Genomic DNA, 27,832 nt, shown 5'->3' with positions numbered 1-27,832 from the left:
TTTTATTATTATTATTATTTTGGTTTTCTTTAAATAAATCGATTTAGGGTTTTGAGGTAGTGTTATAGAGTTGATTGATCACATTAGGGACATCATATTTTGGTCATTTGAACTTAATTGGATTAGAGTGGGTAATTAAAAAATACAATGTATAATATTGCATGCAAGATTCAAATATTATTTAATCGCATAAAAAATATTAAATGGGTTCGGAAAAATCCTTGAATATTGATTCTGTATTTGAGCCCTATTATATTCACAGTCTCGTTATTCTATAAAAAGTGCTCATGTAGAAAATTACTAAAGACTGCGACTATTTCTTGTGAGGTATCAAATCTCTTAATCTTACAAAGTGCTTTAAGGGATTAAGCCAATCTTTCGTCTTTCCCGTCAAGCTGTGGTTCCTGATCTTATCACAATATATCATTCTCATTAATAGAAAATTCATTCTCAAACATACAATATTATTATTTTTCTACCAAAAAACCTTAAACTAGATCGATACCATAGTATCATGAATAAATTAATCTTATGAACATATAACAAAACACTTGAGAAACAATTAGGGTATAGACTTAGATCATCTATTATACAAATTAAAGTTTGTAATAATTTATTTTTCCATCTATTTAAAATTACTTTGTCTACAAGATTTTTACTATTTTCGTTAGTTCCTGAAATCTCAACTCATTCTGTATTTGCGCGGTCTTTAATGTGCAAATTTTACCATTGATATGTTTGGCTTTATATAATTGAAAATTATACAAACTTAATACTTGAAAAATTTACGCCAAAACGAATTTAATAAGATTTCACATGCTAGTTTATTTTTTTTGTATAAATCATAAAATATGGTCAAATTTTGTTTTATTTTGACCACACACGGGAATAGTATATGAGTCGAATTTTTGGAAACGGAAGCAACTAGTAATTTGTATCATAACCTCCACATACCATTAATTTATGCCTACCAAATAAGTTAGTAGTATGGACTATTGAGCCATGAGATCACAAAGTATTATCAATGAAAACTATTTTTCAACATGGATGAAGCTATATTGATGAGATTACATTTCTATTTGCCAATTTGTAGTTAAAAAAAAAAATTATTTTAAAAAATCCTTAAATAATCAATGTTTAGGTTCATAAGTAAATGTCATTGTTGAATTATTTTCAATGATGTCATGATAATATAAGTAAGTTGTGAAAATCATTTATATTTCCTCCTTCGTTATGAATGAATCAAAAGAGAGATCGAAGATAATGCCAGAACTATATTGCACCTTCCTCAATTGTCTTGTTTTCCAACTTTATGCCTAACTTGAGAGATTTTGATATAAGAATTAAGATCATGGAATTGTAGTATGTAATATGGTGGGTCCAATCTTCAATCTCAGCCAGCATTGGAGAACATACATGTGCTCTTCACGCCATCTTTTCTTCATCTTCTAGTCCATAATATTTGTACATGCATGGAAACGTACTTCTAGTGGTAATTAGGATCAACTATAACTAAGCTAGTGGAGTAACATATTTTTAATGTTGTTTATGAAACATTATTTATAATTTATGCCCAATGGGTGTTACATTACATGTTAATGGGACATTTTTCTTTAATACTATACTTAATATAAAGACATTATTATGTTTATTTATCTATTTGCCATCATATTGTGTTTTAATCAAGAACGACAGCATAATATTAATGAGAAATATTATAGGACATACTAACTCAACCTGAGTAGGAGTCAGTTCTCGTATGTATATATATAGGAGAATATATGTCGTATAATTTATAATAATATCGACCTTAGTCCTTTATATAAGTTTAGGCCAATCAGGATTGGGATATGGGATGATATCCTTGTGATAGGCCAATTCAACTAAACCTATATGTACATTATTAAAAAATATGTTATTTTTTATAAATTAAATTTAAAACGTTCCACATCATAGCTTTCAATTTACTAAGATTTTTTCTTTTCATTTCATATGACGATCAACAATATCTTTAATTTCATGGAGAAGCATTACTCTGTACGAAGGGTATAAATACCTATACATCGCACCAACTTATAAATATAGTATTGGAAAATCTACTAAATCTTGATCTTTAAGTTGATTACCATTGGGAACAAAACTGTCAGTTTCTCCAACAACATACTACGTAAATTGTTATGAAGTTGACAACATTTGACTTCATTAATGAAACTGAAAAAAGAAAAGAGAACAACAGATTGTTTTAAGAAACGGTTTCTATTTAACGTTTGAACACTTTTTTTAGCTCTGCCCAATTTTGTCCTTTTAATGCAAAAAGTTAAAAACAGTTTTATTTAGGTGATTCTTTCTTCCTCTTCACTTTCTCTCTACCTATCATAATTATTATTACTATATGTACATTTTTTGAGTAACAAGCTTGTGACACATGCATACATCACAGCCAAGTGAGTGGATCACAAACATTGAGGGCAAAATGGTAATTTCATCGCTCATATAATCAAATAAAAATCAAAATCTTCCTCTTAAGGTACGGCTCTTGGAATTGCAATAAATGATTATGCTCATTTCTAAGGCTCAGTACCTTTCATTATTCTCAAATTCAATAGTCCTACTTTTTTCTCTTCATCCATTCAAAAGGGATTATTATTCAAAACTAACCAAGCAAACCCTAGAAGAGAAGTTTGCATGTGTGTATGCGTGCGTGCGTGTATTGTATAGAATGACGAGTTCTCAAGAAATTCTCTTAGTCTCGCGGTTGCATGAGGCTAGGAGTGATGATACTTCGGAGGAAGATGAATTGGAGGAGGAGGAGGATGATGATACTGAATTCGGAGATATTAATTTTCTTCAAGATGGTGGTGAAGAAGTAACAACTTCGAGCAATTTTGGGAAAATCATTTACAATTTATGTGGAGGGAAAGGGCACGGACGAGGACAAGGACATGGAAATTTATTTGCCCTTGGGTCAGTTTTAGACCCAAGGGCAACATGGGTGCAAGAGTGGAATAGAATATTCCTTCTCGTCTGTGTCACTGGCCTTTTCGTGGACCCTCTATTCTTCTATGCACTCTCGATTAGTGAGGCCTACCTTTGCCTCTTCGTTGATGGGTGGTTCGCGATCATGGTCACCGTGTTGAGGTGCATGACCGATGTGATGCACGTATGGAACATGTGGCTTCAACTAAAGATGGCCAAGCACCCGCCTTATAGGGGAGGGAATGGTGACATGAGTTTTGCTCGTAGGGTGGCTATTGGATATTTTAAAGCTAAATATGGATTCTTCTTTGATTTGTATGTGATCCTCCCTTTACCTCAGGTATGTAAGTCATAATATCTACCTTAATCTTCTTAATTAATTAGTATTCATTAAAAAAGTAAGGCAAATGAAATAAACATGTGTATTTAAATTAGCTTTAATAATAGCGAGCTAATTCGATTATAATGATTAAAATGTGTCAAATGTTAAGTTAAACATAATTTTTTAATACAACATGCTCAAAATATCCTTTTTTTTAATTTGGGTTTCGAAGAATTGATTTGTATAAAAAATTTCATTTAACATTTTTTGTTGGGATGGTTTAATAGGTCGTTTACCTTAAAACAATATTAGTCATTTTTGATAAGGTAGTCTAGTTAATACAACATGATTCATTTCATTATTTTTAATCAAACCCTTAATTTTTTAAGACATAAATTAATTTAGATATTCAAATTTTATGAGTGGTTGTTTGAGAAGACAAGACATAGAAGAAAACACATAATTTGTACTCCGTTCGTAACTTCCAATAATTCCTAAGAAAACTACAGGACTGACTTAGTATTCTATGTTGCAAATTCGATCAGATATTTCATGTGTCGTAAGTATAAACCAAAGGTACAATATGAATATACAACACTAACAATAATTTGAAATCCATTATGAATAATTGAATGCAACTAATTTCAAGAGTAAATGGGAGATCCAATTTGAAAAAAAAAAATATAATTGATTTTCGAAATAAGACAATAAAATTGAATGCCTAATTTGTTTGTATAACAAAAAAATGAATGAGTTTGAATTTGGGTACTCAGAGAAGAAGGCTTTTTGGGGGGAAACGCCGGGTATGAGAGGTTTGTAAGTTAGCACAGTAATTCAGTACGAGACGACACTTGCATGTTGGAGTTGTTTTATGCATGCAGATTATAGGACCTCATAAACTGTTGCAAACTAGTTAGTATACACGTGAATGATTCATGTCTTTTACTTTCTTCAAGATATAAACCCCAGAAATTCTCAATCTCAAGTATTGTTGGAATAACATACATATACGATTTTTCTAACGAGTGCTTATTATGGATACTTGTTGAATTAACTTGTATCTTTTCTTAAGAAGTTAATGTGATAAATATGTAAAGTATCTTTACATACTTAAACATTTTAAAAGTCAAGAATTGAAATTGTTTTTCCTTTGGGTTGAGTATGAGTGCCAATTATTGAAATAATGGTTAATAAAAAGTGATTTTTCTTTTGGGTTATTTACGAATTTACGAGTGCTTAGAATTGAAATGAAGGTTAATAAGTGTTTATGGGTACTTATTAGAAAACTTAAGTTTAATACTACCAGTATAATATAATGTATAAGTTTCACATCATAAAATAATGTTTTAAGTTTTTACAGCAATATTCAAGAGCTACATATTAATATATATATTTATGAATTGAAATATATATAACAACCAAAGCAACTAAAGTTAGTCTATACTCCGTATTACTTTCTCCATCAAATTTTATTTCATACAATAATGCAAAATTTTGAAAGTTCCACTAGAACTAAAAATTTGAACATATTTTCAAATAACATTTTGGCCTGCATATACCTTCAATTCATATTAACTTCAAAATTAGATTATCCTTAAATTTACTCTATTAGTTCATTTTCCTTTATTACAAACTACATCCGGAAATAATTATCTAACATAATAGAATTTCGAAATTCAATCAATATGTATTTAATGTATTGGAAATGCCTTAGAAATGCCTTAGCAACATTATCTTTAATTATGTAGCAAGAAGAATCAGGGAAAACTAATATTTTGAAACTACATAGCATTATAACAATATATTACATGATTATGTTTTTCTCATATAAAATAATAAAATTATAGTCATGGCCAATTTCTCAGGTCACTTAATTAATTAATTAATTAAAAGCAACTGAAAATAAACTAGTGAAGAGAATATTAGGGTTTTGCTCAGAGATGTTAAAAACTTACTTGACCAACCTAATCCGATCTAACCTAACAAATAGCGGATTCAGATTTTGACTTGTATAATAATATAATATGATCCAATTTTGAAATAGACCCAACCCGATCCGACCTCACTGAACCCAACCAGGTACGTATCCGAATTGACACCTCTTCTTTTGCTAACATAAATGTCGACTAATAATATTTCGACCCTTTTCTTTACTTGCTTTGACAACGTGTAGCACGCAATTTCCACAAAAAAGACAACTAGGTAGTGTTAAGATGAAGCGGAAGACAGAGAAAAAAAGTCATCAATAATTTCTCTTAATGATGGAATTTATATGTTTGTCTCCACCTTTTTCAATTCTCCATTTCAGTTCTTGTAAAATCATTCTATCAGTCCAAGTACAAATTCACAGAATTATTGTACAAAAAACAGGCGAAAAAACCAATTGTTGATATAACAAGCTAAAACATACGAAGTAAAATTTAAAATTTGTCCCTACTCATTTACGCATTAAATGTATTTTTTGTATTACAACTGTTACAAATCACAAAGGTCAATGATAAAATTTGTAGATTTTGAGCCATAACTCTTGAGGAAAGCATTTGAAAGGACCTTCCATTTAGGTTATCCAATATCCATCGGTGTAAGTTGCGTATGTAATCAACAAATGCTCCGATCAACTAGCAATTGTTCCAACTTAATTCGAGGTCTTAAGTTTTAGCGAACGCAACATATGCTAGGAGAGATTTCCTCCCAATCATGGCCTAACTTAGCTTGAATTCAAAAAAGTTAGATTCTAGTAGGCTCTAAATTAGGCTGCAAGTAAGATTTTTGAGAAGAGGTTAAAGTTCATCATCACATCAAACATATCATTAAAATTCCTAGAGCAATTGTATGGTTTTTTCTCTTGGTTCTCGGGTTTTCACATAAAGTCTTAGCGTGTCACTTAATTATTGTTTCTTGCCTTTGTAGATTGTATTATGGGTAGTAATCCCATTTTTGGTAAGAAGAGGATCAACAAATGCAGTAATTACAGTATTGTTGATCATGTTCCTATTCCAGTACCTTCCAAAGATCTATCACTCAGTTTGCCTCCTTCGTCGAATGCAAAAATTCTCAGGCTATGTTTTCGGTACAATCTGGTGGGGATTTGCCCTTAACATGATTGTCTATTTCGTCGCGTCACATGTAAGTTTTATTTTCCTCCATTAGTAAGCTTCCTCAATAAAAGCAATGCTATTTAAAACCATTCCTTTTTATGTACGTACTTTGTGTTCAAGTCAGTCTTTGTCTAGAATAATTCAGCTTTTGAATGAACAAGTTACATACCATAGTTAACAACGGTTCAAATTCGAGCAAGTGATCATAGACATATATAGTACGTACCGTATAGTTTATCAAATTTAGAATTGTGTAAAAATAAAGAAAAACAGTACATGATTGCCTAGAAGAAATACAGAAAATCCACGTTACATGTCGAAGAAATATTCAACTTGTAACTTTGCATTAATTAGATAAATACTATGAAATTGATTCAAAAGTAATGCACGTACCAAAAGTGTGCGAGGTATAAATAGTGTTAAATTATACGGATTTCACCAAGTTAAATTTCGATCATGCAATTGAAGTTTTATGACTTTATGTTAAAGTTCTATACTTTTTATATATATTCGTCTCCTAGCTAAAAAAAACTTGTCTTTAATTCAAGACCTTAGTAACTAGTGAAAGAATTGCATGATGACTTAACAAAAAAGTTTCATTTTGAGAGTGAGGGATAACTCAATTGGTTAGAGTTCTCCTCCTGGTTACAGGTGATCCTGGGATCGATTCTCATCACTCGCTCATGTGGCTCTCTTAACACCAAAAATAGGGTATCATTTTAACTTCATTGTATTTTCTAAGTTGGAGGTCATAATTCAAGCTTGGCTAAATTATGAACCAAACTTGCATTGATTTCGAATAGATCGGGCTAGCTAGATGTTGTTTCAAGTTGTGTTAAGCATGCAATCCCTAGTTGAGGTTTACAATCAAGACAAAAGGAGACTAATAATGTTTGATTTACTTTACCATATTTCAGGCAGCAGGAGCATGTTGGTACTTGCTAGGGTTCCAAAGGGTAACCGAGTGTTTAAAGGACGAATGTAGTAAAATGCACGGGTGTAGCGCGAAAATGCTAGCTTCCCAAGAGCCTATCTACTATGGTTATAAAGCCTTGATCAAAGATCACGGCCGTAATTTTTGGGCTTCCAATAGAACAGCAAGGTCTAATTGCTTGGAAAGTTACAATAACTATGAATATGGAGCTTACAAATGGGTTATTTATCTTGTTAGCAATAATAATCGCTTCGAAAAGATACTTATGCCTATTTTTTGGGGGCTTATGACTATGAGGTAACTGTTGTTCTTCATCTTCTTTGATTATTATTTATGCAATTATTTTTATATTGTATGCTTAGCTTGAAATCTTTAATTTATGACATTGTGAAATAATTCACTAAATTTGAGTGTTAGCTTGTTGTTAATGTAATGTTGCAAATTATTGTGATGAGATTAAAGGTAGTGATTTGACGTCTAAACTACATTCAAACAAAAACATTTTATGCATGCCTCTAAGTAATGTGTGATAATATGTGCTAGACATGAATTATTAAAGTCTAATAATAAACTACTAACATAAATATAAAAACAGTATTATGTCACTAATTTAATTAGTTAGACATGAGTACACGTACTCTTAAACACTCCAATACCAAAGTAGTTATGGAATATGTGATAGTATTTTAAATAAATGCGAATACCATCTCATCTCATATAGTTATGGTAGTCCATATTTTCTGTCATGCTATGGATAATCTTCATGTTATTATACAATCCTATGGTGACGCCTCAAATTAAGAAATTTCATGCATATTTTGATCATACTAGAACTGAACTACTTAGAAACCAACTCGGTCCTTGATTATTCACAAAACTGAATTTGGATTTGATTTTAATTATTTTAGTCGATCTGATTTTAATTTGGACCGAGAAACACTCTCCTAATAATTCCAAAATGGTTACAATAATTAGGATATGCGAACTAGGTTTTTCTCGAGAAGTGAGCTACTCTCTAGTGGAATAAATTACAAAATTCAATTTCTTTCAAAGTATGTACTAACAAAATTCAATTTCTTTCAAAGTACTAATCTTTTGACAATTAATCCACTTAGTTTGTCCATGAACTGTTTATGTCAGAATTTTCATGAAGCCATTTATAGCAACAAATTTAAATATTGCCTAAAATCAACAAAACAATTGGTAATATTTGGGTCCATGAAAAAAGATTTGAATTTGAAATTTCCTTAAGCCAAAATGTTTTTTGTAATAATTGAATAAATTCTTATGTGCTGAAATTTTATATGCTCTTCAAAAAACGTGCTACATGTAATAGTAGGACCATATTTAAAAAAAATGTTTTGATCATAATATGACTGAATGGACTGCCATGAATGATTTTATAATATATGTTTAATTTTGTCATTTTGTTATTGTTTTATGCAGCACATTTGGAAATTTAGAAAGCACAGCAGAATGGCTAGAATCTCTCTTTGTAATCATTGTCTTAACTACTGGCTTGCTTCTAGTCACCATGTTAATTGGTAATATCAAGGTCAGTCAATTTCACTTCATATGATTTACTTCTTGAAAGTAAGATAAAAGTGGTTACTTACCAACAAGAAAAAGATAAAAGTTGTTGTTAAATGCATGTATAGATTATCTTAGCCCTTGTTTAGCTCACCTTATTTTTGCTTATTTGAATTTATCTGATCTGGTCTGGTCTGATCTGATCTTATCTGATCTGTTCTAATATGATCTGATCTGATCTGGTCTGATCTTATTATCTGATTCGACCAAACTTTAACCTTAAGTGTACGATAATCTGTAAGGAAAAAATATATCAAGTGGGATTTTGTTAGATTCGTAATAATGTGAATTTTATTAATATGTAATTTTCATAATTTTTTCATTACGAAATTAAAGATATTTAACGATAAAAAACTGCACATAAAACGATGATACGATCTGAACTTATTTTTTCTGATCTGATCTGATCTGAACTTATTTTTTCTGAAATAAGTAAAAATAAGTTGTACTAAACAAGGCCTTACTCAACTTTTCTTTTTAGCAATTGATTACAATATTTGAAGTATATGTAAATTATTTAAGTAGAAATCATTTGAAACTCTATTGGTAATTATTATAAGTATGAAGTAACCTTAGAGAATTCTATTTTTCTAATTAGATTCAGTTCACCTGATATAAGAAGTCATTTGCTAGTCCTAAAGAGGAAAGTATTGATTTAGAAAAGCGTAAACAACACAAATTTATTAGAAATAGTTTGCATAATGAAATTTAGGTAATAGAACACATTCTTAATGAAAATAATGAAAAAAAAAGTTTTTTTAAGTACTTGGAGATGATGAATAAAGCAAGTCATAAGCTCAATATTATATACTTTTATAATTGGTATTTATACACTATAGTACCTCCGTTCCATAATAATTGACACATTCAAGTTTGACACACTTGCCAATACACTAGTTTGCCTCTAAAGATAAGTAAATAAACATTTGTAAAAAAAATTGATATTATTAAACATCATATCAATATCTATTTAGCAATTACATGATAAACAACCATAGTCGTCAAAGTTAATACATGAATAGTGAATAAAGTCTAAATATATAAATTATTTTATATGGAACAAATGAGATAAAAAAATTTTCAATAATTCATAAATGATGTGGAGCCAATTATAAATATAATTTATCCCAATAATTAATTTGTTATTGTTTATTGTTAAATAAAATGTAGGTGTTCTTGCATGCAACAACATCAAAGAAGCAAGCAATGCAGCTTCGAATGAGAAACATAGAATGGTGGATGAAAAAGAGGAAATTGCCTAATAAATTGAAGCAAAGAGTCCGTAACTATGAATGGCAACGTTGGGCTGCCATGCGAGGGGTTGATGAATGTGAGATGATCCGAAACCTTCCTGAAGGCCTTAGGAGGGACATTAAGTACCATCTTTGTCTCGATTTAGTTAAACAGGTAACTTCTTTAAATAAACACACATTTTCTCAACTATGTACTATAGAGAACTTTATTATCATGTCATGTTCTTTTACATAAACTGTCTATAATAATCTTGAATTCAATTTATGTTGGGCTATCAATGTTGAGACGAGGTAATTTATATCAGCTTTAACTCAAATTCTGAATCCCTGTCCACTTTTTAATTCAAGACTTGTTTAATTTGACTTATACTCCATACTCCTTATGTAGGTGCCGTTATTTCAGCATATGGACAACCTAGTTTTAGAGAATATATGTGACCGTGTCAAGTCCCTTGTATTCACTAAGGGAGAAACGGTAAGTAAATATTCATTCATTTTGCGATTACAATATTTTGTTTCATGTGCAAAGAAAAAAAATGCATGAAGGTTTTTTACTAGTAGTTTCAAAATTATTATTGCAAATAAATTGCACAATATTGCACCATAGGTTTGATATGTACAATAACTAGAGTAGAAACCTTTACTACAACCTTTACTACAGCAAATGCTACGAATTTAAGAGATAGAGGTTAAGTGTACTTCTCTCATAGCACTATTTGCTCATTACTTTCGAAAATATTTGTTACAGTATCCTAACGTCTCATTATTAATGACATAGTTCGTTGCATCATTTTTGCATATTTAAATTCTCAAGAACATAGTAATAAGAGTATGAAGGCCCAAATTATGGTATATTGGCAAAACAAATGATCCCCTCCCTATGAAAATTGAACTTCAAATTTGATTTTATTTTTCTTTCCTTTTTAAGATAACCAAAGAAGGTGATCCAGTTCGAAGAATGTTATTTATAGTCCGAGGTCATCTTCAAAGCAGCCAATTTCTTAGAGACGGGGTAAAAAGTTGTTGTATGTTAGGCCCTGGTAACTTCAGCGGAGATGAACTATTGTCATGGTGCCTAAGAAGGCCATTTATCGAACGATTACCACCTTCATCATCGACTTTAGTCACCCTTGAAACAACAGAAGCATTTGGGCTAGAAGCCGAAGATGTTAAGTACGTAACACAACATTTTCGTTACACATTTGTGAACGAAAAGGTTAAGAGGAGTGCAAGGTATTACTCCCCTGGTTGGAGGACTTGGGCTGCTGTCGCGATTCAGTTGGCTTGGAGAAGGTATAAGCATCGGTTGACACTTACTTCGTTGTCTTTTATTAGGCCTAGAAGGCCATTGTCGCGGAGTTCTTCGCTTGGGGAAGACCGGTTGAGGCTTTATACTGCTCTTTTGACATCTCCGAAGCCAAATCAGGACGATTTTGAGTTCTAATTTGAGGATTAAAATTGTTGTAGTGTTAAGAACAATGATATATATGGTGTATATGAATAAGTTTTATTATCATTAGGGGTTTTGATTGTAGCAATGCAAATAAATTTATATCCATGTTTTTATTCATTTTATACTATGATAAATCTCTTGTTTAGATTGTTAAGCAAACTTCAATTTAAAAGGGTGACGAGTTTCATGATAAAAATTAATACCTACATACAACTATACAAGGCTATATATATATGGGAGAGGAGATCATTATTTTATCTAACCTTGATTGTAATACTTGGAGATTAACTTTTTTAGTCATGAATATTCAGTATTATTCTATAATACGTAAATTATTAGATGCGCATGGAAGTATATAATTTGATTTTTCTTACAGTACGTGTTAGACACGCTCAAGAGTGTAAGAGTCATATGCCGCTTTTATGTGAGCAAGTGTCTTAAATTTTCGCTGATGATGGAGCACCAAATTAAGTGTTCCTAGCCTAGTAGGTGCACAATATGAAAATTGACGTTAATGACATAAGGGACAATGACCAATGGCCAATGGGCCTTTTTTGCTATCTTGTATAGGTCTTAGGGTGATTACAATTATAGTAAGATGTATGCCCTTGAATTCTTGATTAATACTCTAAAAACAAAATCTTAAGAAACATTCTTAAAAGTGTTGTCCAATCTAGAGATTAGGGGATTAATTTTTATACACCTTTTGGGCCTATTTTAAAACTAAAATTATGAGATCTCTTGCCTAGATAGTGTTGGGAGTGGATTCTAGCAACCTACAAATTAGGAAAAGATCAATCAAAGGATCAATTATAAAATACAATATTTGACTTCATTTATGCATAATAAGAAAACAAGCTAAAAAAGGAAAATATGCATGGTCAAAGATATCAATAAAATCATAACTCATCAATCAAGGATTTGATTGATCCAATCAAGAAGTCAACAACCATTTAAAGATCTTATGAAATCAATCAAGACTATAAAATCAATCAAATAAAGCTAAATCAGGAAATGAATCACTTGATTGATGAAATATTATTCGTGCAATGGTCCCAACTGAGTACGGACATTACGGATTTAACTGCACCTACTGAGTAAGTCGACTGCCTTTCTGAGAAAGACAACTTCCCTCTAGAGCTCGGACCATTTGATAAGCGTAATGAATGCTTGGGCAACAAGCACAATTATGTCCCATGATTGAAGGAGAGAATCAAGGAAATATCAATCAATTAAGTCAACATTTCCTAAAAGATGAAGATGCATGCCAATCAATATTGTCAACGTTACCAAAATAACGAGGACTCTTCAATAATTACCTTTATTAGATTTACAAGTCATTATAAATAGCGATACTCTTTGTAATAGAATTCATTCATACATTGTCTAATATAATTTACTACACTTTATACTAAAATCTTTGATATTATGTCGTCCTTATTAATATTATTTTGTCCTTACTGAGAAATGCCTCCCTTATTTCGATCTATGTTCTTTGATTTATAATTATTATTATAGTTCTATTATTTTATTGCTCTTGACCCACTCATTTAGATATTGTGTTTTTTTTCTTTTAGCAAATTTGATTATTAGTACCCCTCAAAACCTTGACAAATTCCTAGAAATTCCCTTTCTAAGAGTTGTCCAAAACAGATAGTTTCAAAAATGAAGCCCATACATTGATGTTTAGAAACTACTTTCTGATAATGTATGTGACTTTTGCTTCAACTTTATAACTTTTCGTAGTAATCATAAGATAAAACAATTTTATAAGGAAATAGTGTCCTTTAGGACTTTTTTCGGAAAAAAATGATAAAAAATAAAGATAAAACAATTTTATAATAGGACATGCTCTTAAAATTCAGCTAATTATGGGCTGAACTTTAGATCAAGTATTGGATCGTTTTAGGTACGAGAGTCAAGGGCAAATCGAGGTTTAATTTGGACCACAATCAATTCGGGCTAAAGTGATTAGCTCTATCTTAAACACCAAGTAGATATAGATGCGTTAAGCAAAATCACTGTGATAAAGTCCTTGACACTAATGCAACTAAACAAATGACAAATTAAACAATTTGTTTTTCGAAATTGTAACAAATATACAACAAATTAAATGATTTACAATTATTACAAACAATTCGAAATTCTCTACATGAATCACAAAAATCGAAATTCTCTACATGAATCACAAAAATATACAAACATTGACATAATTACATATAGAAAGAAATGAGTAGAGGAGAAAAGATTGAAGAAGTTTCAAGCTTTAGCAGTAGCAGTAGCACCAAAATCTGTCCCTACTATGCATTGCCACCCACCTCCATACGTACACCATATCAAATTCCTGCATGTCAATTGTATACATCCCACTTTAATTGGTGAATTGCTTGTGTTTTGATGATCAAACATTAATACATTATTGTTTGTTCACTTTGGTGGTTTGGTGACCTATAATTTGTTGACACGGGTATTTATTCTTGTCCGAGTCTAATATATATATATATATATATATATATATATATATATATATATATATATATATATATATATATATATATATATATGTTATGCAAGTTAAATTAATTTAACGTAGAAAACTCTATTAAGAATTAAGAAAAATTAGTTATGATGTGAATTCCTCAACCTGAATCTGGAATGTATCAACAATTCAATTATTTGATTTCGATTCAAATTGTAATAATTAAGTTGTCCAAAATCTCATTAATGTCAGGATTCTATATACTACGTACTACAATAAGTAAATTGACAAAAAAATCCAATATGACCCGAACTTGAACCACATTGTCATAATAACTCATTGTGTGACCAAACCAATTGGCCAATTGATTATAATGCCACTCAAATCCATATTAACTTCTCCAAAATCTCATCAATCTTGTAAATGTTCTATATGTTTATATGATACTCCGTAATAAACTAATTGATAATAGAATCAAATATGATCCGAAGCTGAACCCTATGACTAACTCATTGTCGACTCATAGCGACACCACATTTACCTCTAACTAAATCGTAGATATGATAGGACACATTTGCCACCTCTAATCTTTAGGTTTATTTCTTTGACTTGGCATATATGGTCTATTTCGATCATGGAGTTGTTCAATATGATTGCATCCGGTATTTTCCTGGTATTGGTTATGACGACAATTTTCTAATTGACGTGTTTGTATATAGATAAAGTATAAATTACGTAGGTAACTGCTATAATATGTAACCAATAGTCAACTTAAAATTAAACTATATAGAAATGCATGTGTGACCAAATGAAGAATAAGATAAAATGTTAGCATGAAGAGAGGGACATTAGGTTAACAATCAGACAAATGACCTTACTCATTTACACTAATTATATGTCAAGGTTCATTCATGCCTTTGCATGAAATTACTCGTCACTCAATAGAAAATTATAAATTATACCATTTTTTTTGTTTCTTAGGCATATTTGAAATGGATTTTTAGCCATGCACTTTTTGTGTTATTGCATACGTGTATTTTTGTTAGATTAGTCTCGATATATACGTTTAAAGTATCATATATTTTGTAATATTTACAATTTATTACCCACGGATAATTGATGAATATAAATAAATTAAAATTATATATTGAAATATGTGTATATTTTATTGTTACAATAACTAAAGAATGAACGAGTAAAGTATGTTCTCCTTATTAGCTAGGAGGACGCCACTAAAAACATAGTTAGTCGAATGTTCAGATTCTATGGCAGGGAATGATTCAAAAGTCCCTTTACATTCACAAAAGAGTAGGAGATTAGGTTTGTCTTTCAATTTGTAATGAAAATGAATGAGAGCTGGATTATTATTATTGTTCTTTGGATTTGAGTGTTGCTTTCTTGTGGTTGCCAATTTACATAATGAAGTTTCTACGATTTTCATTTTTCAAGAACGTTTGTTTTTATTTTTATTTTTGTAAAGGTCCTGATTTTAATAGGATAGGTCATTTTCTAATTCATCTATGGCTTATCAATGGATATATTATTGCACTTTTCAATATATTATACATTCGCACTCTAACATATTTACGTGTGTTGTGTGAGTGTGTAATTATGTGAAGAGGGTACGTAGGTGTGTGTAATGGACAACCCTAATTAACTCATCACTTTTGGACTTTTAGGCCTTGAATTTGGACTGATTTTAATTCTCTACAAAACGCCAATGATGTGGAGTAAGAGATCGGGTTTCCATTGAGATGATTTAAACATTGATTTTTTATTTTATTTATTTATTTATTTTGGACAAAAAATTAAGTTTTGATGATTATGTTCAACCAAATTGTTAATTAACAAAATGACCAATGTTAGGTGAATTGCAGTAAATAAATTCCAAGATAGTGAGAAATTCCTTAAAAAAAAAAAGGTCTAAATTAATTAAATATAATGTCTACAAATGTTTTTGGGAAAAAATTGAAAAAAAAATGATAGAAACAATTTGGTAAAAAAAATATGAAAAAATGTCAGAAGTGGGATTTGAACCCACGCCCTCTTTCGAAGACCAGAACTTGAGTCTGGCGCCTTAGACCACTCGGCCATCCTGACTTTGCTGAACAATTATACACAAAAAAATACTTAACCAATAATTAAATCCATAAATTGAAAATATTCCAATCTTACCGTCTTCTATAATAAGAAAGTTGAAAAACGAAGAAAAAAACGCAACTTCGATGGTGTTGTTGCACCTTCCACAGCTTGGAACGTGTCACCGACTCTGTCATGTCGCCAACAAATCTCTTACCCAACTTCATTTTATTTATTTAATTAATTAATGTATACCTTTTCTTTTTTTTTTAATCAAGCTCAGACAAATTACATATAGAAAAACAAGAATCCCCAAAACAGAGCATCTATACTTTATCAATTGTACGGTTGCACCTCCGTTTCCTATCGTATTACTCGATATTTGAGATCAAATCACGTCTATATTATTAATCCTTTCGCCTTCCTTTAATGTATGCGGCTCCAAAAGATATATACTTATAAATATATCTTTAATATATATCTTTTTTTAAATATTGGAAGACCTTTATTCTCATATTCCATCCTTAACCCCTCATTTCTCTCTGCTCCTCACAATTCATCCTCCACCCACTATTCACAGAATCAAAAACCCACTTTCTAAGAAAACCCAAGAATTTTTTAAAATATTATCATTTCTTACATTCCCATTTTTCATTTTATTTCAAAAAAAAAAAAAAAAAATTCCATTGATTCTGATCATCTTTTTACAATCTTGCTCTCCTCTCTTTCACGAGCCAAAACGAGGTCGTTTTGAATCGTGATGGCTCCTCGGCTAATCTCCTGCTTTGGAAAATCAGGGCGCGCGTCGAAAGGCGGTAAAAACGACGTCGCAGCAACCGCGGACGAGGCCGCGGAGGAGCAAAGAAGAGGTGGAGACGGCCCTGTATTGGTGGAGCTATTTTTATCACAAGGATGTAAGGTATCTCCTGAAGCTGAGCTTCTATTATCAAGATTGGGCCGAGGAGATTTTAATTTGGGCCAGCCCATAATTGTATTGAGCTTTCATGTGGATTATTGGGATTATATGGGCTGGAAAGATCCATATGGGTCAAGTCAATGGACTGTTAGACAAAAGGCCTATGTTGAGTCATTACAACTTGATACCATGTTTACCCCTCAAATTGTGGTACAAGGTGGGTCCCAATGTGTTGGTAATGAAGAGAATAAACTTCTCTCTAATATTGCTAATGCTCCTAGATTTCCTTCCCCTAATTTTCAGGTTAGTTGTTGTTTTGATTTTTTTTTTCTATAATTTGGTATTATTTCTTGCCTTTCGATGAAGGACTTGATTGAATCACGTAAAAGTTACCCCTTTTTATGTATTGACATTTGACATAACATTCAAGTGAACAATAACTTGTTTTTTTATTTATTTGTCCATATTTATTTCTCCATATTGGGTCATGATTAGTTATTCATATTTTTGAGTAGAATGTGGATTCATACATGCCTTTTATTGTTTGGTTTATGTTTTGATGTTGGTGAGTTTAATAATAGATACTCCGTATGTCAAATTGTGAGCTTAGTTAGTTTACATAAACCATTGATTAAAGATAGGGAGATGTGTGATAGACAGCTAGGTTGGTTGAATTGTCCTTGAACGTAGAAACAAACAAATTAAATTAATTACTTTCAACATAAATTAGGAGTAATTAATTAGGAGATTCTATTTTAGAGGACATTCTCTTGTTTATGATGTGCATGTCATGTGTAAAGGCAATGTCAACTTTATGCAATTAGATTCTTTCTTTAAAAAAAAATATGAATATGAGCCACTTAAGTTTATGTTGCATGCACGAATATTAGTTGATCTAGCTAATTATACACTTTTTTAATATTGCATAATTGCATACTTTATACTTCGTAGAGGTTTACAATTTTACATGTAACTAAGCAAGTGTGCGCCTAGCAAAATATGTTTTTTTTTTTTTTTTTTTTTTTTTTTTTTTTAAAAAAAATTTGACCCGAGCGTTACATACGACCTTGAGAGAATACAAGAGACAAACATCATACATGAACATGAAAATTGAGATGAGCATCGTCATCAGTCATCACTAAGATAACCAAAATCGAAATCATTAGATCATACTGGTACATGCAACTCCGCAAGAGGGTTAATTACCTTGGTATGGAGTCCATAACAAGTACTCCGTAATGTTTTCAAAGCGTTTGAATATAAGTTCTTAGTTGAGATGGGTCTGTTAGTTCTACCTAACAAGTACATTTGACAAACTAACCTATAATGTTCATTTCACCACCTTTCTGAAAGTAATGTGTATTGTGAGCCTGATTATCAATTGTGTCATGGTCGATTAGGTCCTTCGTGTATAAACCGTCATCTTTATGTTTGGAATTGATAGATCTCGCCTGTGTTTTTATGCTTCTTCTGACCAATGTGTCTGAGTGTCTTATGATATTACGAAATTTGCGCAAGTGTGTAATCTAATAAGCATGATAATATCAGATTGAAGTATGCTAGCTGAAGCTATGAACTAACAACAGTCTTCATTGAATAAATGATACGTTACTTGATGTTGTGCATATATGCTTAGCTAAAGTGTAAATATTGTTCTGTGGAGCAGGCAACCATCAAAAGACCAACACCTGAAACCTTGGAAGTTGCATTCACAGGACAGATTCGGATGAAGATAGACAATCAGGGAGCTAACATTATGGTGGCATTGTACGAGAATGGGTTGATAACTGACTGTCCAAAGGGGGAGAATAAAGGCATGGTTCTCTCCAATGATTTTGTCGTTAGGAGGCTCGAGAAGCTATGCTCCCTCAAAGACACCTCAGCCAAGAAGAACATCACTGGGACTATTAACTTCGCTCTATGGGAGCCATTCATCAGCCACAAGTGTGGTATGGCTCTCTTTGTGCAACAGAACAGCTCCCATCATATCTTTGGCTCTCAGAAATTCGACATTCCACAAGATCTGTGATTTCGGAGAAGTTTAAGGGCATTTTTTTACTTATAAAGAAATGGAACAAATTCACTGATAATGTGCATGCGAAATGGTTTTTTTTAAAGGATATGAAACATGATGATCCTAAGCCACACTACCTGGCTTTGTACAGAGTTTCATTTGGGTTAGATATATTTTTGTATCGTTTCGGTTGGTTTTGTATCTTTGATTTGATCTAGAGTCTGGAAGAGAGGATTGTCATTTGATTATGATGTTATGTTTAGTTCAAATACATGATTTGAGTATTAATTTTTGTTTATCTTGCAAGCTTCTAATAACTAGTAGCAGACGGTTTGATGTTGATGGTGCTCGTGCTATGCTAAAGGCTGAAGCATTGCTTATTAAAATAAACTAAGAGCAGAACCAGAGCATTTACGGAGTACTCCGTATTATTAAGAACCAGAATATATGGTATTTTTTACCTTGCAAAAATATGTATAGAAAATACCATGAATTCTGGCTCTTAAGAGTTTTGAGACTTACAACTTTATATTGGTTTATTAATATTAGGATGGAATACTGCAATGATCATAACTCATCCTTTCAAATGAATATAGTCAGAGGAGATGGCGATGCTACGAGCCAATTAGGCCAGTCGACGGAAGGATGATGATAGCTAGGCCGTGGCTGAGCAGATATTCCATATTGACCATATCATATTCTGGCATAGTTTCCATTTTGTTCTAGTGCTTGTTATTTTGTCATTCAGTCGGCCGTATCATAAAGTTTTTTCAATTAAACAAATGGATATCATCTGTTCAGTTCAATACCATGTTTTTATACAAAGCCGTGCCGTGAGCTTGTCCAAATCAAATGTTCCAAAACCCAAATCACCCCACCTTGTACGTTACATCGCCTCTCTGACTGTCTACTCAAACGACTCTAATAGCTACCAACTATTAGCTGGGAACTATGAGGCTGCGAAGGACCAACCTGAGAAAAGAAACTTCATCTGAACTAGAAACTGAGATTCCCACAAGGCCATAAGGTAATGAGAATGGATAAAGTTTGATATCTACAATGAAGCCCCCACCACAATATAGCAATTATATTTCATAAAGCAAAATTCAATATCTACAATGAGAAGAATAGGTGCCCTGATAACCATCGCAAGTGATGCTTTCAACTGAAAAAAGGAAACGAAGCAGCCATATTATTATTGACTTTACACAATGATGCTTTGCATATGTCGTAAAAGCCATACCACTATCCACAAGTATTGGATTGCAAAACACTGTCATACTAAAAGATGACACTTTACCAACAAAACTACATACTTCACACTGATAGATTCACTGCGTCACCCTGCTGCTGAGCTAGATATTTCTCTCTGCGCTCTTTCTGGAGTTCAAAATAATAAAGCAACAATAATCCTTGTTAGAAAACATAGAAAAGATAAGAATATAACAAATATTTCATTCTTTGTATGGATTTGTGTGTGTGTGTGTGTGTGTGTGTGAGTAGTGGGGAAGGGAGCATCAAACAAATTTGAGGAGACATGAACGCACCCATTCATCTATGACAAGACCTTCACCAACCACCTTTGGACCATTATCTGTTGGAGGTTTCTTCCGTGTTTCAACAGCAGCATCAGCTTCAGCCAATTGGCGTTTCAGCTTATCAAGTGCCTAGCATGAGCATGAGCATGAGATTCATTCCAAAAAAAAAAAAACTCTTGAATATTTATGCAAGGATCATAAGAAGTGAGGGAAATGAAAATGGAAACTCACTGAGTTAGGACGATCAGGATCCAAGAAAATAGTGCGTAATACCCGTTCTACGGTAGCCTGCTCCCTTTGTTCTTCAAACTGCAGGAATGGAGAAGTGGTGAGGAGTTGGGAAAATGATTCTGAAATTGACTTCGGTTCTCACATTTATCTAATACTAGTATTAAGAAGATCAATTGCAGATATTCCAATAACATTCTAAAATTCACATTTATCTACACTACCATATCTTCTTATGCAAACAATATAAATGAAGGGAAAAAAAGAGAAGAGAACTACTTTTTACTTCCTCTGCAAGTATGTTACATGGACTCTACTCCATGTGTATATATCAAGTGTATAGGGCTTGATGTACATGTGTATTAAAGTAATAGACTAATTTTCAAAAATTCAGCACAGATCTTGCTTATATTCTAATAACCAAGGATCCATATGAATGAAAAAAGTAAAATCAAGAACACTATGTAACATATATATAGCTGCTAAACACACACACAGACAGACACACTCTTCCATACAAGATGCATGCATGCTTTTTGGTTTCTGGAAGAAGGAAGAGGGAAGAGGGAAGAGGGAAGGGTTGTAAAGTAATTCTTAAACAATATTCAGTACATCACAAAAGTCACAGAACTGAAACCCCATCCAGAATAACTTGTTTATAGAAGAGATGCAAGTATAAGGTATACAGTTGCTACTTATAAGTATCCACTGTTTTGGCAAAAAACACATTTCTTTTTTTTTTTTTTTCTTTTTTTTTTTGACAAGAAAAAAAAAAAATTCATTATACATTGATTTCCTTGATAAATTTGACGATAATCGTAAACTACTTCCTACCACTCATTGCAGTTCACAGTCAACAACAGCGAATTGTAAAAGCTAAAGATTTCTTCAATAGATTATAATATCCCCGATAAGGAAATAACACTAAACTAATACTAGTCAAAGATCTCCACAAGATTTGATCGACTGGGTTATCATACAGGGGGGAATTTGTGGCAGGATATTCTTGTCCAACCTTGGGAGAATGGGAGCCTGGGAGGGCCATAGCATCTGATGCAAATGAGCTCATAGACCCGACACCCCCCCCCCACCCCAACACCCCCAGGGGAAACCTCCCATATAGGCTGTGGTACTAAAGAAGTCATATTGACACTAAAAAAATAATAACAATGGCACATGATAATCATAGTCACTGAAGTTCCAAGGTATGAACAACTTGCGGCAACTAATGAATTCAGACATCCATTTCCTGAAGGGAACTACTTACGGCAATACTGTAGAACATGAACCACTCCATAATATGAGTTGCTGGACCCAATAAGCAACATTGCACTGCGGCAACCATTTCAAACCTCCCACCAATATAGATTATATATGGCATCCTAAGTTCCTAACTCAGATCCGTTAAATATCTGTTCTACATACCTACATCAAAAGTCTACAACACTTGTCCCTTATAGAGTTATAGTTAGCATTCTAACTCAAATCAGTCAGGTATCTACCCTAAATGGATAATGTCAATTGGAATTAAGCTTCAGAAATCCCAAATTTGTAACTTTAGCTTGATTGATGCCTCTTATTTGCTGACGAAATAAAAAAAAAGTCCAATTAAGAACTTCTACTCCACAAGGTGAGAGGCTTTAGAATGTGTTATAAAGCCATAAGCTATAGCCAGTACAACTAGTCTATAAGTACTCAACTAATCAGGAGAGTAGAATTCAAGCAATAATAGAAGCAATTTAAAGGCCAGGTAAAAGTTCAACCGCTAATGGAACAGCAATATCCTTACCAGCTCAGGTGCATATTCTGTTTCTTCTTTCACCTTTAAACTCATAATCTTAAATTTAACCTTCTTCTTGAGGTCTTGCATTTTCTCGTTATTCTCTGGTTGCTCCATGAACTTAAAGACTGCCAAATTCAAAACAAAAAAATTAGGGTTTTTCTTATATGCACTGTCCCAATGTTATGTGAAATTAAATATCATAACCTCGCTTTCAGACAATTTTATACAATACCCTTATGGTTTAACAACTACGTAAGCTTATCCTTGCTGCCAACTTTGAAATAAATAGTATTTCTAGTGAAAGATTAAAAGCAATATGCATATTAATAAGCTTATATGACCACTTTAATTTGTCTGCTGTGAGGTGATGGAAAATTTCCTTCCATAGAAGGACTGCAAGGGTAATTAATATGAGTACAAGGTAAGAATTTCCCATCACCTCAAAAGAATCCTGGAAAGGTAAGTAGATAAGCTTACTTATGTATAAAAAACTTCGAATCAGTCACTAACGGAACTTGTCAATGGAGAGTTGACCTCAAGGATAATGCTTATGCAAATAAAACCATAGTGGTATAGTCTAGAATAGTCTAAAAGCAAGGGCAAAATTTCGAATTTAATACAAACACGAAATTATTACGTAGAAAAGCCCCATAAAAAAAGAGCCACAAAGTAAGAAAAGACGCCATGGAAAAAAAAATGTTGTCAATGAATATTAGGAAAAGACCATAGCAATATTACCAGTTGCTATAATACTTTCTCCAGGGGCAAGAATACCACCAGGTGGGCGCATGTAGCAACTTTTTGGTGCGGTTGTTTGAAACTGAGACAGAGTGACAATGCAAAAAACCATTTTAGTGGAAGTTAAAATAGTTAGAGTAAAAATTACCAACAAAAAGGGTGTTGAGGTGTTCAATCAACGTAATACTTGCCTAAAAAACCAATAAGAAATTGCAACTACATAGAATTGTAACCGCCATGGTCTATGGAAACTGAAACGAAGTAATACCTTGAAAGCAGCATGAGATTTGCTAGTGTTCTTAATCCTCACTGCACTCTTAACTTGTTTTCCTGGTTCATCTTCAAACATTCACCAAAACAAGCATCACATTAAATGAAAGAGAATACATACATTCACAAAATGAGCATCACATTAGATGAAAGAGAAGAAAGCCCTAAACTTACCAAATTCTAACCCAGCACTTAAATGAGTTTCATCCTTCCCTTCCCTCCCACCCCCCCCCCCCCCATTCTCTCCCACAAGAAAAAAAAAGGAGCGAGTATACTAATAGAAACCACTGTCGGATCCATTTCGGTAATGCAAACTGAAAACTTTATCCGTATCACACATAATAAAACCAAGTCCTCCTTTATTAAAAAAGCTATTCATGGCTATCATAAATTCAGTTAAGGCACACAATTAAGATGAACAAATTCATCTCCTAAACGAAGAAACCAGAATGACAAGCTTCATCACGAAAATTACAACCAATTTTAGACTAAAATTAAATCATCAACCTAATACAATACATCAAACGTAAAACCAAATTTTTTTAAGCGAAACTCCAGCAGAAAATTCTCTCCAAAGTACATTATAAACAAAAATATAAACAGCTTTAAAGCAACCACATTATTAAATCCCCGAATTGTACGTTGATACCTCTTAAACACCAGTCTACAATCATTCAAGCATAGCACGAGCTCTTTTTGTAATTATGTCATTCCTTTATTCAGCAACTTTAACACAACACTTAAATTCAAAATAACATTCATTCTTAAATACCTAAGATATAGAACTAAACATTAATTTAACTTCAATTGAGCTCAGATTCTCTTTCAATATTGCGCTAACAAACCAAATATCACAAATTCACAAATAAAATTCAAATTAGCATTCATCCTTAAATACCTACCATATAAAACTGAAAAATTAAGCTCAAATTCTCATTCAACATTACTCTAACAAACCAAACATCACAAATTCACAAATAAAATTCAAAATTACAAAAAACAAACACAAAATCAACCTAATAAAATTCAAATCAACTTTAAAAAACAGAAAAACTCACAAGGAAAATACAAATTATTCGGAGGATCAAGGCGAAGCCGACGTTTCGCCGGAAGCAAAGAACGAGCAACAGAAGAAACCGTCGGTTTCGCCCTCGCAGCACCAGTACTACTACCACCAGTACCACCACCAGTTCCATGATGATTACCGTCATAATTATTGCGATAATTATGATTACTCTGGTGAAGTTGTTGAGTAGAAGAAGACGAAGAAGATGTATGATTAGTAGCAGAAGTACTACTAGTAGACTGCCAGAAATTACAGAGCTTCCATAGCTTAACTTCTGAGGTATGGTTACTTCCGCCGGAAGTTGCCGACGCCATTTTCGCCGCCGATTGGAGGAATTAGGGTTCCGGTGTTCGGAGAATCGGAATCTCCGGTGAAATTGGGTTGATTTTTTTTGGGTTTGTTTGGTTTTTGAGTTTTTTTTCTCTCTCCTCTGAGTAATAATTTGGCCGTGTTGAAAGGATTGACAAGTTGAAGAGAGAGAAAGAGACGGAAATGGAATAGTTCAGAGTTGGTTTTTTCGTTGTTTATTTGTAATCGCGTTGGAAAAGGGGGTTGAAGTTAATATTGACTTTTAATTAATCTAGTCAAAAAATAAAGGAAATTTAATAAATAATGGCGTTTGGTAAAGTTCGTGTGAAACTCAAGCACTAGAGAAATGAGTACTAATAATAGTACAATACTACAATTTCAAGTGACAAATCCTTTTCATTATTGTATGAATTATACTCGTATCTTTTATTCATTTAATCTATGTTCCGGCTTTTGGTAAAGTTAAATCAAGTTGATACACTCATGTGAGGTAGTAATTGCAAATCGGGTTGGTTATTTTCAGTGTGGTTCAGCCAATTTTAGGTATGAAGTTACGAAACACTCTTCTAGATTTTGGGTTTGGTTTAATGTTAGAAATAATATTTTTGATAATATATTCTAATTCATTAATGTTTAGTTTTGGGTTGGGGTATTTCTTTATCAAGTAAAAGCATCTTTTTAATTCACCTTTTTTTAAAGGAAGTTTCTAATTAATTATCTCTAGTTCCAGAAATCTTTATTTGATTTGATCGGTTCAGTTTGAATTGATAAGGAAATCCTCACTCTTTAACTACACATAGTTATTTTGCAATCTTAAATTTTTAGTCAAGGTGTGGAAAAAATACATAAGGAACCTCTCTTCACGAGAAAATCTTAATGAGGGGGCACTATTTCCATTACAAGAGGTTGTACACAATCACACTTGTACAATTTACCACTAGGCACTACTCCATATACTCCCTCAGTCCCAGAATAACTAAAACGTTAGATTTTCTTTTCACTATTCATATTTAACTTTGACTATAGTTTTTTTTTTTTTTTTTTTTTTTAACATAATAACATATTTTATCATAAAATATGTTATTAAATAGGTTTGATATAAAGTTTGATAATATAAATTTTAAAATAATTTTCATTAAAATTTACTTATGTAAAAATAAGGTTAAACTAGTGTATCGACATATGTACAAAATGTGACTGTATCAGTAATTATGGGACAAAGGGAGTATCAAATACTACTCCCTCTGTTTTTTTTTTTAAAATGCATCAGTTTGACCGGTACATTTGCCGATATGTAACTTTGACCATTAATCTCTTTAATTGTCTATTAGTTAAAATTGTGACAAAATTATATTATGAAACTAGACATTATGAATAATCTAATGTTATATTATATAATAACATTTATTTATTTTATAGAGGTGAAAAAATTAAGTCAACTATAATATGTCAATAGTACAAAAGTCAAAGTGATGCATTAAAAAAAAACGGAAGGAGTAGTATTATTCACCTAGTTTTTTTGCCCTTGGATCACACAGGTCCAAGCCCACAAACCAACGGCCCAATTTAGCAAATCTCAAGACACATTTATTTTTCGACTATTTGCTTACCATCACTGAGAAAAATTACGTCTTTGTATCTTCTACTCCCTCCGTCTCATAATACAATGCCTCTTTTCCTTTTTAGATAAACTAAAATATAATGCATCTTTATATTTAAAGGTTGTTTTTTAACATTATTACCCTCTTTTTAATGAGTTGTCATTTTTTTTCCTTTTTTATTTTTGTACTTTTAACATCAATTTCCAACACTTTTTCTCTCTATCTCTTCAATTATTCTCAACTACTTTTTCTTTCTCTCTATCTCTCTCTAACCCCACATGCACATATGTACTTCTAATAATTAGTTTTAAGGAATTTATAACTCTTTTAATTCACGCGTAAAAATCCAAAGAGGCGTTGTATTATGAGACGAAAGGAGTATTGTTTTCAGTCACACTTTAAGCACTAGAGTAGGTATTTTCAGACACTCTTTAAGCTTAATTAGTCAATTTTAGTTATTATTATCATTTTATGTGTAGGTATAACTGAAACAAAAGGATATAAAATTACCAAGCATATTACTTCAGATTATACAGTAGCAAATATTAGCATTACTTCCATACATGTGGATCAGTGGATGTGGTATACTTGGAACTTTGACAACATTGACTACATAGTTTCTTCCGTATCATAACATATACTCCGTAATACAATACTCCCTACATGTAGATCAACCGTGTAATTTAAACGAGTAATGCGACAACTAAGATCATAAGAAAATATGTCGACAGTAACACACACAGTTAAGAGTACTCCTTACTCCTTATTAGTCGTCCTTAATCAGGACCCCAAAAGATCAATTGGAGAAGAGTATAAGCCTTCTCTTCATCCTTCGATCGCCACCCGTTCCTCGAATTACCCGAGCTTTTAGCACCAGTAGCATGATCATCACCAACATGGCAATCTTTACTGCCAGTATTAGTATTAGTAGTACTTTTCACTCCACTATTGGGGTTGACAATGTTCTTTTGTATGGACTTGAAAGCTGCTTCAAATTTGCACCTTCTTCCATTATTCAAATCACCCATTTTCAAAAATAGAAAGTAGTATAAAATTTAAATGAACCAAAGTTTTGATGTTTGAATTGGTAAAATATATGGGTCCAAATTATGATATAAATAAAAGTAACGAGGTTCTAGTTGGTTCTAATTAAAAAAAAAAAAAGGGTGAGACATGGTTTGACGA

The 27,832-nt window shown here is 32.1% G+C and overlaps 3 protein-coding genes and 1 non-coding gene across 5 annotated transcripts; 2 read left to right on the top strand and 2 right to left on the bottom strand.

Moving 5' to 3' along the window:
• The first annotated feature begins 2,516 nt into the window (after window positions 1-2,516).
• On the top strand, window positions 2,517-11,780 carry LOC110693190 (cyclic nucleotide-gated ion channel 4-like). Of its 2 annotated transcripts, XM_021870319.1 has the most exons (8): window positions 2,517-3,316; window positions 6,209-6,424; window positions 7,048-7,107; window positions 7,314-7,627; window positions 8,777-8,885; window positions 10,091-10,327; window positions 10,562-10,648; window positions 11,102-11,780. In XM_021870319.1, exons 1-8 carry the CDS (start codon window positions 2,552-2,554, stop codon window positions 11,615-11,617), a joined length of 2,304 nt encoding a protein of 767 aa, XP_021726011.1. In that variant the 5' UTR covers window positions 2,517-2,551; the 3' UTR covers window positions 11,618-11,780. The 2 variants fall into 2 exon arrangements, with proteins under 2 accessions (XP_021726011.1, XP_021726012.1); XM_021870320.1 differs by lacking the exon at window positions 7,048-7,107 and having other exon boundaries at window positions 11,102-11,617.
• A 4,341-nt stretch (window positions 11,781-16,121) lies between these two features.
• TRNAL-CAA lies at window positions 16,122-16,205 on the bottom strand. Its single transcript has one exon. It is a non-coding gene; the product is annotated as a tRNA-Leu (tRNA).
• A 224-nt stretch (window positions 16,206-16,429) lies between these two features.
• Window positions 16,430-19,412, top strand: LOC110693189. Its single transcript, XM_021870318.1, has 2 exons — window positions 16,430-17,403; window positions 18,767-19,412. Exons 1-2 carry the CDS (start codon window positions 16,945-16,947, stop codon window positions 19,127-19,129), a joined length of 822 nt encoding a protein of 273 aa, XP_021726010.1. The 5' UTR covers window positions 16,430-16,944; the 3' UTR covers window positions 19,130-19,412.
• A 762-nt stretch (window positions 19,413-20,174) lies between these two features.
• On the bottom strand, window positions 20,175-25,280 carry LOC110693188 (vesicle-associated protein 4-1-like). Its single transcript, XM_021870317.1, has 7 exons — window positions 24,730-25,280; window positions 23,670-23,740; window positions 23,402-23,483; window positions 22,670-22,788; window positions 20,884-20,961; window positions 20,662-20,781; window positions 20,175-20,494 (listed from the first exon to the last, which is right to left on the bottom strand). The coding sequence occupies exons 1-7, from the start codon at window positions 25,049-25,051 to the stop codon at window positions 20,432-20,434; spliced, it is 855 nt and encodes a 284-aa protein (XP_021726009.1). The 5' UTR covers window positions 25,052-25,280; the 3' UTR covers window positions 20,175-20,431.
• Window positions 25,281-27,832: the final 2,552 nt, after the last annotated feature.

The sequence above is a fragment of the Chenopodium quinoa genome, unplaced genomic scaffold, assembly GCF_001683475.1.
Source record: "Chenopodium quinoa cultivar QQ74 unplaced genomic scaffold, ASM168347v1, whole genome shotgun sequence".
Lineage (NCBI taxonomy): Eukaryota > Viridiplantae > Streptophyta > Magnoliopsida > Caryophyllales > Amaranthaceae > Chenopodium > Chenopodium quinoa.
This window is presented reverse-complemented; position numbering and strand designations above follow the sequence as displayed.